Raw genomic sequence first — 18,511 nt, forward strand, 5'->3', positions numbered from 1 at the left:
CTTACCTACCCCCTAAAGTGAGCCCCTACCCCCCCGCCATCTATTTCAAAAATTATTAACCCCTAATTTAATCCCCCTACCCCGCCGCCATCTTTATTAAATTATTTAACCCCTAAAATACTAAACTATCCCTACCATTAAACCTAAGTTTAACCCTACAAATAGCCCTGAAAAGGGCTTTTTGCGTGGCATTACCCCAAAGTAAACTGCTCTTTTGTCAGCCCTTAAAAGGGCTTTTGGCGGGGCTTTGTCACAAAGTAATCAGCTCTTTTGCCTACAATCTAAATCCCCCTACACCGCTGCCACCTATAATAAATGTATTAACCCCTAATCTAATCCCCCTACACCGCCACCAGCTATATTAACTATATTAACCCTAATTATATTAGGGTTAATATAGTTAATATAATTATTATATTACATATATTAACTATATTAACCCTAATTATATTAGGGTTAATATAGTTAATATCGTTATTATATTATATATATATTAAGTATAATAACCCTATCTAACTCTAACATCCCTAACTAAACTCTTATTAAAATAAATCTAATATTAATATTATTAATGAAAATATTCCTATTTAAATCTAAATACTTACCTATAAAATAAACCCTAAGATAGCTACAATGTAATTAATAATTACATTGTAGCTATTTTAGGGTTTATATTTATTTTACAGGTAACTTGGTATTTATTTTAACTAGGTACAATAGCTATTAAATAGTTAATAACTATTTAATAGCTACCTAGTTAAAATAATTACCAATTTACCTGTAAAATAAATCCTAACCTAAGTTACAAATGCACCTACACTATCAATAAATTAAATAAACTACAAATATCTAAACTAAAATACAATTAAATAAACTAAACTAAATTACAAAAACAAACAAACACTAAATTACAAAAAATAAAAAGTTCAATCGGATTGAACTTGAATCTGATTGGCTGATTCAATCAGCCAATCAGATTTTTCTACCTTAATTCTGATTGGCTGATAGAATCCTATCAGCCAATCGGAATTTGACGGACGCCATCTTGGATGACGTCATTTAAAGGTACCTCATTCGTCGTTCAGTCGTCAGCCGGGATGGAGGCTCCGCGTCGGAGGAGCAAAGAAAGAAGATTGAAGATGCCGCTTGATGGAAGATGCTGCCGGATGGAAGAAGACTTTGCTGCCGCTTGGATGAAGACATCGCCAGGATGAAGACTTCTTCTTTGCCGCTTGGATAAAGACATCGCCCGGATCGGATGAGGAGTTTGGCCCGGTTGGGTGAAGACAAGGTAGGGAGATCTTCAGGGGGGTAGTGTTAGGTTTTTTTAAGGGAGGTTTGGGTGGGTTTAGAATAGGGGTATGTGGGTGGTGGGTTGTAATGTTGGGGGGTGGTATTGTGTTTTTTTTTCAGGCAAAAGAGCAGTTTTCTTTGGGCATGCCCCGCAAAAGGCCCTTTTAAGGGCTGGTAAGGTAAAAGAGCTTTGAACTTTTTTAATTTAGAATAGGGTAGGGAAATTTTTTTTTGTGGGCTTTATTATTTCATTAGGGGGCTTAGAATAGGTGTAATTAGCTTAAAAATCTTGTAATCTTTTTTTTATTTTTTGTAATTTAGTGTTTGTTTGTTTTTGTAATTTAGTTTAGTTTATTTAATTGTATTTTAGTTTAGATATTTGTAGTTTATTTAATTTATTGATAGTGTAGGTATATTTGTAACTTAGGTTAGGATTTATTTTACAGGTAATTGGGTAATTATTTTAACTAGGTAGCTATTAAATAGTTAATAACTATTTAATAGCTATTATACCTAGTTAAAATAATTAACAATTTACCTGTAAAATAAATATAAACCCTAACATAGCTACAATGTAATTATTAATTATACAGGTATACCCCGCTTTACGTCGATTCGCTTTACGTCGTTTCGCTAATATGTCGCCGCCGCAAACCCGGAAGTAGTTTCTCAGCGCGGCACAGCTCAGGACTTAGACAAGTAGTAAGGAGAAAAATTGCATGCGGTTTTACAGAGTACGTTGGAAAGACTTTAGGGTTGCTAAAACTGTGCAGTACAGTATTGTACTGTACCAGATAATTTGGTAAGTCCAGTATACCGGTCTTCATAAGCATTACATTATTTTTTGTACAATTAAAGGTACAGTACTGTACAGGATTATTTGTTAAATCCATACAGTAATTGTACCATACACACAAGTATAGTTCTTCATAAGCAGTATTTTTTGGCCAATAAAGGTACAGTACAAGTACCAGTATATGCAGTGTTACTGTATGTACTGTACTGTATACAGTATTATTGTCATAATACCTTTGTGCTTACCTTGAATAGTACAGGTAAGCATTTCATATGCCTCCATCTCATATACAGTACCATACCATAAAACATAACCTACTTTAGTACTGTACAGTATTGTTTGGCATGGTTTGAGATCTCCACATAAAATAAGGATCTGGCATACAGTACAGGTACAGTAGAGTACTGTACATTAGGTTATGGTATGGTACTGTATAGACTGTATGAGATGAAGGAGGCATATGAGATTATTGCCTGTACTATTCAAGGTAAGCACAAAGGTAAAACCAATCATTGCAATAGGAGCAGACAATCTTTTTTTTTCATGTTTTTTTTTCATACAGTAATTTAAAAATTCACTCCCAGTATCATCTCTGTTTTGTATTTTAGTCTTTATTTTATTTATACATTTCTACAATGGCCCTGGCTCCAGGTGATGAAAAAAAGAGGATCCGTAAGCCTCTTACATTGAATCAAAAGTTGGAAATGATAAAGATGAGTGAGCAAGGCATGTCCATCTCAGATATAGGCCGCAAGTTAGGTTTGGCTCGCACAACAGTTAGCACAGTGGTGAACGCTAAAGAAAAATACTTAAAAGAAGTAAAAAGTGCTACTCCAGTGCACACAAAAGTGATTCGCAAGAGAGACAACCTTATTGCTGAAATGGAGAAGCTGCTAGTGGTTTGGATAGAAGATCAAACAAGCCACAATGTTCCTTTAAGCCAAGCCATTATTCAAAGCAAGGCACTATCCTTGTTTAATGCAATGAAGACTGATAGAGGTGAGAGTGCTAAATATGAAAATTTTGAAGCTAGCAGAGGTTGGTTTAACAGGTTTAAGGAAAGAAGTCATCTGCACAACATTAAAGTGCAAGGGGAAGCAGCTAGTGCAGATGTTGAATCTGCAGAGGCTTTTCCAGAAGAGCTGGCTAAAATTATAGAAGATGGTGGTTACACCACACAGCAAATATTTAATGTTGATGAAACCGGCCTTTTCTGGAAAAAAATGCCATCTAGGACATTCATTGCAAAGGAGGAAAAGTTAATGCCAGGATTCAAAGCTGCAAAGGATCGACTAACACTGCTTTTAGGTGCTAATGCAGCTGGTGATTTGAAGCTGAAGCCTATGATGATCTACCATTCTGAGAATCCCAGGGCTCTGAAAAACTATGCTAAATCTAGCCTGCCTGTTTACTACAAATCAAACACTAAAGCCTGGATGACTGCAAGTCTATTTACAACATGGTTTACAGATTTTTTATTTTTTTTTTGAGTTTTCAAAAGAGCTTTATTAAACTTATCGAGTTTACAAGTATAAATATACGAATAATGAAAACCAAGAGAACAATACAGATGCAAATATAACAATGCGAGGACACAGTCCGTCCTCTAAACTGTCTATAGACATACATTGCGAAATAATTGATATACTGTTCAAGGAAGTACTTATAACACCATCATGAACTAATATAATTAAAGGTACTTTATAACGCAGTCAGGGGAGACCCAAAGGTCTCTTGGCCAAATAGAGGGGGGAAGGGAGAAAGGTCTAAGGGTGGGATGGGGGGGTAGGGAAAAGGGTTGAGTAATATGTCATTGGTCGTAGGTGGGTGTTTCAAAGGAAATCCAGCTGGGCCTAGTAAGAACTATCCCTAGGTCAGATCTCTCATTCCCTCCGGGAATAGCTAGGAGGGAGTGAGGACATTAGGTCTCCAGGTTGTATCATAAGTGTCTTTCCAGTCGGTCCATGTAAGCTCAAATAGGTCAGAATTACCTAGGTTGTAAAATATGCTTTTTTCCATATTATATAAGTAGGCCATATAGTAGCAAACTCTCGTCCAACTAGGTGAGGGCTCTGATTTCCAGTCACAGGCAATCAGGTGTTTGATGGACATGAAGAGGTATATACTAATGTAAGCATGGTGTTTGGGGAGAGAGTGGGTACCTATGTGTAATAGGGCAACTGCAGGAGAGCTACGTAAGGAGATTCCCATTTTGGAGAGGGCTCCAAAACATTTTGTCCATAAAGGGCGTATTTTAGGGCACTCCCACCAAATGTGCAGAGCGTCCCCTCTCTGACCACAATCTCTCCAACAGTACGGAGATGCGCTAGGGAATATTTTAGCTAGCCTGATGGGCACATAGTACCAATGGGCCACCAACTTGTAATAAGTTTCATATAGGGTGGTGCAATGTACAGCTTTTTTGGTTCGTTCGAGCGCTTGTTCCCAATCATCTACTGTGAGCGGTTTGTCTAGCAGGGTGCTCCACTTGGCCAGGTGAGGGGCCGGAACTGGGTTTGGATCCGAGTCCAACAGGGTGTAATGTCTAGAGAGGGGTCTATATAGCCTCTTTCCTAGGTTCCAAGTGGACTCCCACGGGATCAGAGGGCGATTTGACTGAGGCTTGAAGCCCCAGGCGGTCATAAAGCTTTTGATTCTGTAATATTCAAATTTCAGGATATGGGGTAGGGCCACATCAGCCCCCAATTGGGACTCAGTTTTAAATCCACACTCCGGTGCCGGTAGCCAGAGGTCCGAGACCACCTTTATTCCAATTTGGGTCCATCTCAGAGGATGGGCATCCTGTAGGCCTACTAACAGGCCGGATAATGAGGTTATGGGAGAGGGGTGAGGGGCAATTTGTCTAGAGTGGCGGATTTTGTCCCAAAATTTCAGGCATTCCTGGATGATGGGGTTTATCAAGGATAGTTCCCTACGGCAATGGGACGGCGTCCATATCAGGTCACGTAAACTTAGGTTATAAGGGAGTGAAGCCTGTTCGATGGAGTGCCATTTGCAGGAAGATTGCGTGACTCCCCATTGGGAGACATGGGTGAGCATTGCTCCCTCGTAGTATCTTACCACGGAGGGAGAGCCCAGACCGCCCTTAGATCTAGGTAGCTGTAGCACTCTCTGCGCCACCCTTGGGGGCTTGCCCTGCCATATATGTTTAGTTATTTCGCTCTGAAACTGTAATAGAATGTGCCTGGGCACTCTGATTGGCAGACAGCGGAATAAGTATGTGAGACGAGGCAAAAAAGACATCTTTAATGCTGCTATCCGCCCTAACCACGAAACTTGCGAGAGGTTCCAGCTCTTGCCGAGGGAGCGAAGCTCCGATAGCAAAGGGGAGGTAGTTGTCACTGATAATCCGGGGGAAGTCATTGGATAATTTGACTCCTAAGTGGGTCACTGAAGTGTCCGACCATCTAAAAGGATATTTGATTTTTAGAGGGGCCATAGACGAGCTCTGGAAGCCTTGGGTGTAAATCTCAGTTTTGGGAATGTTTAGTTTGTAGTGAGAATGGGCACTAAATTCCTTGACTATAAGTAAGAGTCTAGGGAGGGTGGACGCAGGATCTGAAGAGAAAAGGGTGATATCGTCCGCAAATAAAGCTATATTGTGCTTGGTGCCACAAAGGGTAATCCCACTCATGTGTGGGTCGCGTCTAACTTGTTCTGCCAACGGCTCTATGGCCAGCGCGAAAAGTAGGGGTGACAGGGGACAACCCTGCCTAGTCCCATTGGAGATTTGAAAAGGGGGGGTTTGGAAACCTAGTCCCTTAACCGAAGCGGAAGGAGTAGAGTATAGGGCTTTAATTGCTCCCATGAGGGAATTCGGGAATTGAAAGGAATTAAGTACTTCCCACAGAAACCGCCATCTCACCCGATCAAAGGCCTTATCTGCGTCTAGCGATATAATCGCCATAGGTTTATTAAGGCTAGACGACAGGGACATCACATTCAAGAGTCTTCTAGTATTATCTGGACCCTCTCTTTTGGGAATAAATCCAACTTGGTCTGGATTGATTAAATAGGGGAGGAGGTTGGCAATACGGTTAGCTAGAATTTTGGAGAAGAACTTAATATCAGTGTTGATTAGTGAGATTGGCCTATAGCTGGCACAAAAAGAGGGGTCTTTATTAGGTTTCAGTATAGTCACAATAGTGGCTTCAAGGAATTCACTCCTAAATTTGCCTTCATCTCTAGCTAAATTGAAAAGTCTAAGAAGCAGGGGGGAGAGCTCCTGGATGTAAGTTTTATAAAAATGCACTGGGAAGCCATCTGGACCAGGTGATTTAAATGATTTAGAGTTCTTGATAACCAGTTGTACCTCCCTAAGGGTGAATGGCGAATTTAAGGTGTCTTTTTGATCGGGTGAGAGGGACGGTAGGTTCAGTGCTTTTAGATACTCACGAATGGAGTCTTCTGAGGTTACTGGGGGGTTCTCAGTTTTTTCTATGTTATAGAGGCTGGAGTAAAACTCAGCAAAAGCGTCCCCAATTTGTGAGGGGATTTTAAGGAGGGAACCTCCTTTAACAATGCCATGAATACGTGCGATACTAGTTCTGCTTCTAAGTTTATTGGCTAAGAGAGTATCCGCCTTATTGTCCTTATAGAAGTATAGTTGCTTCAGTTTAGTTAAGTTGTCCTGGGTTCTCCGAAGCTCTAGCTGAGATATGTGGTTTTTAATATTGGTGATTTGGGTCGTTACGGAGTTAGTAGGCTTTACTCTATTTAGGGCCTCTAATTCTCTAAGTTTAATGTGAGACTGAGACAGCGAGAGTCCCGCTTGCTTTCGTAGTTTAGCCTGTTCAGAGATCATTAAGCCTCTTATGGTCGCTTTAGTAGCTCCCCAGAGGGTGTCATCACCCACTTGTGCCCGGTCGTTAATTTCTAGAAAATGTCTGATTTCTGTGCGTAATTTTTCTCTAAGGGGGATATCTTGCAAAAGGTTGTGGGGCATGCGCCAGGAGGGTCTGGAGCGAGTGGTATTTGAAGATATAAGGTCGACGGTAAGACAGTCGTGGTCCGACCAAGGGCAAATATGGATGGCCGTGTTAGTTACTAGGTCAAGGGAGTCTGCCGTAGAGAATATGTAGTCAAGTCTGGCGTATTGTCGGTGTGGCAGTGAGTAGTGGGTGTAGTCTCTGTCCTGAGTATGGATAGCCCTCCAAATGTCGAAGAACCCTGAGCCTGTCATAAGTGTGCGGAATTTCGCAGCAAGTCTTTCCGTAGGGGGAGGAGTCCTAGCTAAGTCAGAGGATTTTCTATCTAGTTTCGGTTCCCAGGTCATGTTGAAGTCGCCCGAGATAATGACCCTACCTTGTTTGTGCTGAGAGATGACATGGAGAATGTGTTTGAGGCACTTAGGTTGATGAATGTTGGGTAGGTAGACTGAAACAAGTGTGTAGAGCATGTGGTTAATATTACAGATTAGAATAATATATCTGGCCTGTGGGTCTCTGATGGTCATGACTGGTTCAACAGCCAGTCTCTTATGTAAGAGGATTGCAGTGCCCCTGGCTTTTTTGGTAAAGGGAGCATGTTCAATGTGCGTGTAATCCCTAGAGGAAAGTCTGATCGATTCATCGTTTAACCAATGCGTCTCTTGGAGGAATACTATGTCAGGGTTGTGGTGCCTCAACGAGCGCAAAAGGAGACTTCTCTTAAAGGGAGTATTAAGTCCTCTAACGTTGTGGGTTAGAAACCTCAAAGGAGAGGAAGTCATGTCTAGTAGTGATTGAGAGTTGGGACCGTGAAGTCGTAGTACCTAGGTCTGGAAGACAGAATGGGGAAAATAGAGAGGAGGGGGAAAGGTAGGTAGGAAAGGATGGCACTTAGCAGTGCCTCTGGTGTGGTGGAAGTAGTCCACCTCAAGAGAGCCCTAGTGTGGGCTTCAATTGGGGGGCTGAATGAACAGCTCCGGAGCTAGCTCAGTGTAGCAGAAGCGTCAGCCCCGTTCCAGGGACGTATTTATCAAAACATAAAGTGCTTAAGTCGAAATAATTACAAAACAGCAGGTAACATAACTTATCATAACTTATAAAATATAACTTATTCCAAAAGTGAACATTGTGACGGCTTATAGAATCTCACAGGGGTCCTGCCTGCCTCAGAATGCAGGCTAGTCAGTAGAAAACGTCAGGGGAGACCTAATAGCCGACTTATTTATAAACTAGGTCAAGTAACTTTGGAAGGAGCCTATTCAGCATGCTCAGAATGTCCTTGAGAAACTTGCAGATGTTGTGTCTTGGGCCTTTTTATTCTCTGTTCTTTTGTTGACCATTCAGGGGCTGAAGCTTTCAAGGTAGATTGAGGTTGAGCCCGTACATTTTGGGGGTCGACTAATAAACCCCATGAGGTCAGCAGAGTCGCACCCTGCGAGGGTGTGGTAATGGTTATGGACTGGTTGTCTTTGGTAACTATGAGTCTGGTTGGGAACCCCCATCGATAACGGTAGTTAGCCCTGCGCAGAGCAGTGGTCACCGACTGGAAGTGTCGGCGCTGTTGGAGGGTGTGTGCTGAAAGGTCAGGTAATATTTGTACCCCCTCGAACTTTACAGATTATTTTAAACCCACAGTTGAAGCCTACTGCAAGGAAAAAAAAATTCCTTTTAAAATTTTAATGCTTACTGACAATGCACCTTCTCACCCACGAGCATTAATGGAAATGTACAATGAGATTCAAGTTGTTTTCTTGCCTGCAAACACCACATCTATTCTTCAGCCTATGGATCAGGGAGTGATTGCAACCTTCAAAGCATATTATTTGAAGAAGACATTTACTGCTGCTATAACTGCCTTAGATAGCTATGCATCTGATGGTGCTACACAGAACAAATTAAAAGCCTTCTGGAAAGGATTTACAATTCTAGATGCTATTAAAGCAATTAGAGATTCCTGGAATGAAGTTTCAGAATCAGCATTGAGACGTGTGTGGAAAAAGCTAATGCCCACCTTTATGGATGATGTTCCCGGCCTTGAGACTTCGGTAGAGGAAGTCAATGCTAGCGTTGTGGACATGGCTAGACAACTGGAACTAGAAGTGGAGCCTGAAGATGTTGCAGAATTATTTGCATCTCATGACCAGCCATTGACAGATGAAGATTTGATTATGATTGAAGAGCAAAGAAGACTGTTTCTTGAAACTGATGGTTCTACTGATGAAGACCCAGTTTGCATTAGGGAAATGCCAACAAAAGAATTAGAGGAATATGTCAATTTAATTGAAAAGGGTTTGGCAGGTTTGGAGCAGATTGATGGCAATTTTGAAAGAAGTTCTTCAGTTAATAAAATTGTGTCAAATGGAATTGCATGTTATAAAGAAATACTTCGAGAAAGGAAGCGTCAGTCCATGAAGCAAACTTCTTTGCTATCATATTTTAATAAAGTCCCACAGCCATCATCATCACCTTCAACATCAAGACCTGATGAATCTTTGTCAAGTTCTCCACCTTCAAAACTGATTTGCATTGAAGACTCAGATGATGAATCATAAGCAAAGGTAAGCAATAAAGCACATACCACTGTATTGTACTACATGTTGTAATGTACAGTACCTGTATACAGTATATGTATCCCTTTCTACTGTCTGCATAACTGAATACAGTAGTGTACTGTCTTTTGCTAGTGTTAAACTAAACTTAGCACTATTGCACACCTATATATGTTATTTCAAACATGTTTTTAAGCTTGTAAACACACTGGCAAGGGAAAAACAAGTAAAAAATGCCTTGACTCACTTTAAGTCGGTTTTCACTTTACAGCGGGGCTCCGGTCCCTAACCCGCTGTATGAGCGGGGTATACCTGTATTGTAGCTATCAGGGTTTATTTTATAGGTAAGTATTTAGATTTAAATAGGAATATTTTAGTTTATAATATAAATTAGATTTATTAATAAGAATTTAGTTAGGGTTGTTAGGGTTAGATAGAGTTAATATAGTTAATATAAATACTATAGTAACTATATTAACTATATTAACCCTAATATAATTAGCGTTAATATAGTTAATATATATACTGTAATAACTATATTAACTATAATATACTTAGGGTTAATATAGATAATATAGCTGGCGGCGGGGTAGGTAGATTAAATTAGAGGTTAATAATTTTAATATAGATGGCGGCGGTGTAGGGAGGGCAGGTTATAGGGCAAAAGAGCTGTTTACTTTGGGGCAAAGCCCCGCAAAAGGCCCTTTTAAGGGCTGGTAATAGAACTTATTACTTTAGGGATATTAGATTAGGGGTTAATAATATTAATATAACTGGCGGCGGTATAGGGGGATTAGATTAGGGGTTAATAATTTTTATATAGGTGGCGGTGGTGTAAGGGGTCAGATAAGGGGATAGATAAGGTAGATGGCGGCGGTGTAAGGGGTTCACATTAGGGGATAGATAAGGTAGATGGCGGCGGTGTAAGGGGTCAGATTAGGGGATAGATAAGGTAGATGGCGGAGGTGTAAGGGGTCAGATAAGGGGATAGATAAGGTAGATGGTGGCGGTGTAAGGGGTTCACATTAGGGGATAGATAAGGTAGATGGCGGCGGTGTAAGGGGTCAGATTAGGGGATAGATAAGGTAGATGGCGGCGGTGTAAGGGGTCAGATTAGGGGATAGATAAGGTAGATGGCGGCTGTTTTAGGGGTTCACATTAGGGGATAGATCAGTTAGATGGTGGCAGTTTTAGGGGCTCACAGTAGGGGGTTAGTTTATGTAGATGGCGGCAGGGTCCGGGAGCGGCGGTTTAGGGGTTAAATACTTTATTAGGGATTGCGGCGGGGGATTGCGGCTGACAGGTAGATAGACATTGCGCATGCGTTAGGTGTTAGGTTTATTTAGCAGGTAGTTTAGGTAGTTACGGGGTTCCAATAGTCAGCGTAAGTCTTCTTACGGCTGCTTTTTGTGGCAAGGTGAAAATGGAGTAAGATTTCTCAATTTTTGCCAAGTCCTTACGCTGTATATTGGATACCAAACTGCGCGGGTTTGGTATACTTGTCTATGGCCCAAAAAACTACAGGCGACGGCAGAAATATACGGGCGTAACTTCTAGGTTACGCCGTATATAGGATATAAAACCCGCACAGATTTTGGCGTCGCCGGCTTTTGCAGGCGACGATTTTTATCGGATCGAGCCCCAGATGGTTAAATTGCATTCTCTATCTGGCCATTTAAGCTAAGACATGCTACATATGCGTATTTCGCATAAACCATACATTTTCTAGAATAAAAACAAAATGGTTAAATTGCATTCTCTATCTGCCCATTTAAGCTAAGACATGCTACATATCTGTTTGGAGCTAAAACTAGACATTTGTTGAAAGACAATTAAATGGTTAAATTGCATTCTCTATCTGGGCATTTAAGCTAAGACATGCTACATATGCGTATTTCGCATAAACCATACATTTTCTAGAATAAAAACAAAATGGTTAAATTGCATTCTCTATCTGCCCATTTAAGCTAAGACATGCTACATATCTGTTTTGAACTAAAACTAGACATTTGCGTAAAGAGATAATGACATGGTTAAATTGCATTCTCTATCTGCCCATTTAAGCTAAGACATGCTACATATCTGTTTGGAGCTAAAACTAGACATTTGTTGAAAGACAATTAAATGGTTAAATTGTATTCTCTATCTGGCCATTTAAGCTAAGACATGCTACATATGCGTATTTCGCATAAACCAGACCTTTGCTAAAATAAAAACAAAATGGTTAAATTGCATTCTCTATCTGCCCAGTTAAGCTAAGACATGCTACATATCTGTTTGGAGCTAAAACTAGACATTTGTTGAAAGACAATTAAATGGTTACATTGCATCCTAGAGCTGCACATTTTGCACATTACACAAACACAACTGTTTTTTAAGACTACAGTGGCAATTGTCTATCTAATTAACCATGTTGTGCACAGGTACTCACCAACGAGCCACCCAGGTGGAAACTCTCTTTCCTCAAACTACTGCCACAGGGACGACTGTGTGAGGATAAATTCGCACACACGTGCATAATCCACATCCGTGCGTCACAAACATACTGCACGTTGAGAATATGGAAATGTTTGCGAATTCTGAAGGGAAGTCATCGGCTGGAGCACGCAGCGCAATGTGGGTGCAATCTATTGCTCTCAAGACATCGGGCAATTCAGCTATTGCAAAGAATTCCCTCTTCAGCCGCCTCCAATCACCATCATTCTGAGGGAATCCTATGTAATGCTTACTAACACGTACCATGGCATTCAGAGAGTTATCAAAAACCACCGAGAAGGTACCTTGAGCCAGGCCATGCATGTACATCTCTCCAGATTGAAATCTCCCGGAGGCCAGGACGTATACAGGGAGTGCAGAATTATTAGGCAAATGAGTATTTTGACCACATCATCCTCTTTATGCATGTTGTCTTACTCCAAGCTGTATAGGCTCGAAAGCCTACTACCAATTAAGCATATTAGGTGATGTGCATCTCTGTAATGAGAAGGGGTGTGGTCTAATGACATCAACACCCTATATCAGGTGTGCATAATTATAAGGCAACTTCCTTTCCTTTGGCAAAATGGGTCAAAAGAAGGACTTGACAGGCTCAGAAAAGTCAAAAATAGTGAGATATCTTGCAGAGGGATGCAGCACTCTTAAAATTGCAAAGCTTCTGAAGCGTGATCATCGAACAATCAAGCGTTTCATTCAAAATAGTTAACAGGGTCGCAAGAAGCGTGTGGAAAAACCAAGGCGCAAAATAACTGCCCATGAACTGAGAAAAGTCAAGCGTGCAGCTGCCAAGATGCCACTTGCCACCAGTTTGGCCATATTTCAGAGCTGCAACATCACTGGAGTGCCCAAAAGCACAAGGTGTGCAATACTCAGAGACATGGCCAAGGTAAGAAAGGCTGAAAGACGACCACCACTGAACAAGACACACAAGCTGAAACGTCAATACTGGGCCAAGAAATATCTCAAGACTGATTTTTCTAAGGTTTTATGGACTGATGAAATGAGAGTGAGTCTTGATGGGCCAGATGGATGGGCCCGTGCCTGGATTGGTAAAGGGCAGAGAACTCCAGTCCGACTCAGACGCCAGCAAGGTGTAGGTGGAGTACTGGTTTGGGCTGGTATCATCAAAGATGAGCTTGTGGGGCCTTTTCGGGTTGAGGATGGAGTCAAGCTCAACTCCCAGTCCTACTGCAAGTTTCTGGAAGACACCTTCTTCAAGCAGTGGTACAGGAAGAAGTCTGCATCCTTCAAGAAAAACATGATTTTCATGCAAGACAATGCTCCATCACACGCGTCCAAGTACTCCACAGCGTGGCTGGCAAGAAAGGGTATAAAAGAAGAAAATCTAATGACATGGCCTCCTTGTTCACCTGATCTGAACCCCATTGAGAACCTGTGGTCCATCATCAAATGTGAGATTTACAAGGAGGGAAAACAGTACACCTCTCTGAACAGTGTCTGGGAGGCTGTGGATGCTGCTGCATGCAATGTTGATGGTGAACAGATCAAAACACTGACAGAATCCATGGATGGCAGGCTTTTGAGTGTCCTTGCAAAGAAAGGTGGCTATATTGGTCACTGATTTGTTTTTGTTTTGTTTTTGAATGCCAGAAATGTATATTTGTGAATGTTGAGATGTTATATTGGTTTCACTGGTAAAAATAAATAATTGAAATGGGTATATATTTGTTTTTTGTTAAGTTGCCTAATAATTATGCACAGTAATAGTCACCTGCACACACAGATATCCCCCTAAAATAGCTATAACTAAAAACAAACTAAAAACTACTTCCAAAACTATTCAGCTTTGATATTAATGAGTTTTTTGGGTTCATTGAGAACATAGTTGTTGTTCAATAATAAAATTAATCCTCAAAAATACAACTTGCCTAATAATTCTGCACTCCCTGTATACAACTTAGCATCTTGGTGATGCCAGGGACAGCAGTCCTTATTCGTATACGTGGCTCCAGATGAGGTCTAAGAACATTGTAAAGGCCAATGAGCTGTTTGCGATTGAGCCTATATTTGTCATAAACCTCGAAGTCACTCATGTTTTCCAAGGTGAGTCTCACCCTGTAGACACGAGGACCTCGAACCAAACAAGCCCTTTGTCTCTCTCTGAGCCACGGAGCCCGTCTGATTCTATTAATCGCTACTTGTGCTGCAGCACCAGCAGCAACGTCTACCAGATCATCATCCATATTTGCCAAGCTAAGCAGCACAAAGCCAAACAGCAGAGCAAACACAACACAAGGAGTAACAAGGTATGCAAAAACACAGAAGCGATTTGAAATAATGTCGATCACAAGGGACACCTTGGCCATTTTGTTTGGGGGATTTATAGTGCAATTAGTCCAATGGTAGTGTGTTCGTAATGATTGCTGATTGTATACACTTGTTTGTATGTGAGCGGCGTGAATGCTTTCAAAGTGGGCGTTTTTTTAGGCGTTTGCTGAAATTTTGTTTTCCCCCAATGAATCTCAATGTGAAAGTGTAAAATGTAACATATACAGTGCATCTTCGTAATGTTTGTTCATATGCGTAATAAATACTTAATAAACGCGATGTTATTGTAAAAAGCACACTTCCACACTAACATGAATGAAAGTGCATACTTGTGTATAATGTGTGCATAGAATGTGATCGATCAATGTTGCTGCAATATTGTTTGTAAACGATAAAGTAACAGCTGACATCTCTAATATTGTATATATAAGTGATTTTCGAGATGTCAATATTGTACGCGTCCCTTTAAAATCGCAATAAAACTGAAAATCTTCCGGCTGACATCTCTAGTATTGTATATATAAGTGGTTGGCGAGATGTCAATATTGTACGCGTCCCTTTAAAATCGCAATAATACTGAAGATTTCCGGCTGACATCTGTAGTATTGTATATATAAGTGATTGGAGAGATGTCAATATTGTACGCGTCCCTTTAAAATCGCAATAATACTGAAGATCTTCCGTCTGACATCTGTAGTATTGTATATATAAGTGATTGGCGAAATGTCAATATTGTACGCGTCCCTTTAAAATCGCAATAATAATAAAGATCTTCCGGCTGACATCTATAATATTGTATATATAATTGATTTTCAAGCTGTCAATATTTTGTATGCATCCCTTTAAAATCGCAATAATAATGATGTTCCAAACTGTCGTTTACGTATATGTAGTATTGAGTGCTAAACTTCTGAAAGGGGCGGTACAGTCCTAAAGCTGTAATGTGTATGGTTGAAGCTTCTAATGACGTCATCATATTATCAACCTGCCTGTGTGTAGTTATGAAATCCTCATTGTGTTGTTGTATTTTACTACATTGTTATTGTGTGCTGATTAAAATATAAATGTGTGCTTTGTGGTTGCGTGATGCGTGCTATGTACATATACGTATGTATTGTGATTGTCTCCCACATATGCTAACTTCTATAAAGCAGTATAGCATTGTTGTTCCTTCCCAAAAAGTGACAGCTGTAATCTGTTCTTATTGTACGTAATTCCTAATTGTATATTGTGAGTGAATCGTGATGTTAAAGGGACAGTAAATCCCTCTTTTATGTTTCCAGATTTATAGAGAGAATGTAATGTGTTTTTCCCCCATCATATCAATGCACATATATGAGTGAATGCTAAAAGTAAAGTATGTGCATCCATTAATGATCATGTGTTAAGCCTATGTAGATATGCTGTTGCTGCAAGCATATGAGTTGAATAAATGAAATGCTATAATAGAGGTAACTGATAGGTGTTTCCAATTGTCTACTGTTTGTGAATCATGAAATGTTGAAATTATTTTTCTTGCAACAATGTATCATGAAACACAGCACTCACTGCACAGCCAGGAACAGGTTTACCAAACCCAGTATAGATACATAGACACAGAAGTCGTTCCAGCTGGTGCTACAAAAGACTTTATTGTGCAAACAGGGATAAAAAGCGACGTTTCAGGCCCACACTTGGCCTTTTCTCAAGCTTCAAGCTGAAGCTGAAACGTCGCTTTTTATCCCTGTTTGCACAATAAAGTCTTTTGTAGCACCAGCTGGAACGACTTCTGTGTCTATGAAATTATTTTTCTGTCCGTTTAAATCTGATGTAATTATTCAAAATGTTTGTTACTAGTGATGGTGATTTGTAGTTGATGTAATGTAAATGTATAAAACAATTTGATGTTGTTGTGAATTTCACGGAAGTAAAAGCCATAACTCCATAGTTAAATAGCTATTTCTTGATCTATTTGTCATAGCGAGACTAACGCAGGAAAACATGAGTTAGTTTCACAATTCTAACGCTGGTATTACGAATTTTCTTATCTACGCTTTTTGCGTGCGTTAGGGATATCTGGCTGTCGCGTGCACGAGCACGTCTTCTCCATAGAAGTCTATGGAGGCTAAAAAGGTGTGTAGAAATAAAATCCAAGACTGGTTTTGAGTGTAAAGTGAGTGACGTCATGGTCTTGTGTGAAAAAGTAGCTAAATCGTGTTTTTTCCCTAATAAAAATCTTATTTGTTTATGTAATGTGGTGTATATTGTTTATATGTATCGATTAGTGTATGTATGTGATAATATTAGTAGTTAGATGTAGCTATATGAGTGTCTGTTCCCGTCTGTCTATGTAAGTCAATGGAAAATGGATTTGTGTGGTTTTTTTTTTCAAACACCCGAGATCTCGTAACTTTGATCCTTTCTATTTTGACATGGAAATATGAAAAATTAAAAATAAATATAGTGTAGTGTTTGTATGAGTGTAAGTGTACTTTGTGTAATATTTTTTTATGGTTTTGGCGGTAGATGTTAACTACTGGGTCTGGGATGTCGGTAATGATTTCAGCGTTAAAATATTTTTTAGTGGCGTTAAGGAAACTCGTAATACCAGCTGGCGGTAAAAATCAGTGTTAGGAGCCCTTAACGCTGGTTTTTAACCCTAATGCAAAACTCTAAATCTAGGCGATTGCTAGCATAAAACATGATAAATCAATGCAACATAATTGAGCTGAAGAAATAACAACAGCTTAAAAAATGAAAAGAACACACTTAGCTTTGTAGAATTGTGTTCCAGGGCATCATAGTTTCTACAGTAACATCAGAGTCAGTATCAGAATGAGACAGCTCGCAAAATGTAACAGAAAATGAAAAATAACATTAGGCAAAATATTCAATTTCCACAATGTAACAGTTTCAGTAGAGAAAAACAAAAGTAAGCATAATAGCTTTCAAGTTCATGAAAACAGCGAGTAATAGAGGGGTAAAATAACTAAAATTTGGTGCCAAAAAATGACGCATTACGCAAAAAGAAGTTAAACTTTTTGGTGCAAAACTAACACCAGGGGGCCCAGAAACAACAGTTATGAAGCAGCAGTCTAAAGACCACTGCTTCCATCCTAACCAGTCCGTCTGCTCTGAGGCATCGCCGGAAATCAACCCGATCGAGTAGGATCGAGTTGATTGACACCCCCTGCTGGCAGCCGATTGGCCGTGAATCTGCAGGGGGCAGCTATGCTCTTGTGAGCTGCTGGTGCAATGCTGAATACAGAGAGCGTATTGCTCTCCGCATTCAGCGAGGTCTGTCGGACCTGATCCGCACTGTTAGATCAGGTCCGACAGACCTTTGTTAAATAGGCCCAGAGGAAATGACACAACACGCGTCATAACAAATTTTGTGCCAAAACAACTAGCGTCAACAAAGACGCAGGAAATTGCGCAACTTCGCAACAAAAAAATTTGTGCCAAGAATGACGCAATAAAAAAACAGCATTTTGCGCCCTCGCAAATCTAGATTTGCCCGCGAAAAAAAAAAAAATGAAAGTCAATTTAGAAAAAGACTGAACCCCAGGTAAGAAAAAAGTTAAATAAACTTCCCAAACATGATTCCTATACTGAAACTGTTTAGACAGCAAAGGGAATTACACATAGACCTGACTCATGGCAAATATAAGTAAAATACAAATATTTAAAACTTTATATTAATACATAAAGCGCCAAACCATAGCTGAGAGTGCCTTCAACAATGATACATACTTACTGAAAGACACCCATCCACATATAGCAGATAGCCAAACCAGTACTGAAAACTATCAGCAGAGGTAATGGTATAAGAGTATAACGTCGATCTGAAAAGGGAGGTAGGAGATGAATCCCTACGACCGATAACAGAGAACCCTTGAAAATATTTCCCTTGAGGGAAACCAAAAAAATCAATAGGTGATACTCCCTTCACATCCCTCTGACAAACACTCTACTCTAAAAGGAATTGGGCTTCAGAATGCTTAGAAGCAACTATCACGGAAGAAATCAAGCACAAATTTACTTCACCACCTCCATAGGAGGCAAAGTTTGTAAAACTGAATTGTGGGTGTGGTGGGAGGTGTATTTACGTGCATTTGAGGTTTGGGAAACTTCCCCCCTCCTGGTAGGAATGTATATCC

The 18,511-nt window shown here is 40.1% G+C and overlaps 1 protein-coding gene across 1 annotated transcript; it reads left to right on the forward strand.

Annotated features, from left to right (window-relative positions):
- Positions 1 to 2,724: 2,724 nt before the first annotated feature.
- On the forward strand, positions 2,725 to 9,590 carry LOC128664342 (tigger transposable element-derived protein 1-like). Its single transcript, XM_053719181.1, has 2 exons — positions 2,725 to 3,551; positions 8,621 to 9,590. Exons 1-2 carry the CDS (start codon positions 2,725 to 2,727, stop codon positions 9,588 to 9,590), a joined length of 1,797 nt encoding a protein of 598 aa, XP_053575156.1.
- The last annotated feature ends 8,921 nt before the right edge of the window (positions 9,591 to 18,511 follow it).

This window comes from Bombina bombina, chromosome 6, assembly GCF_027579735.1.
Source record: "Bombina bombina isolate aBomBom1 chromosome 6, aBomBom1.pri, whole genome shotgun sequence".
NCBI lineage: Eukaryota > Metazoa > Chordata > Amphibia > Anura > Bombinatoridae > Bombina > Bombina bombina.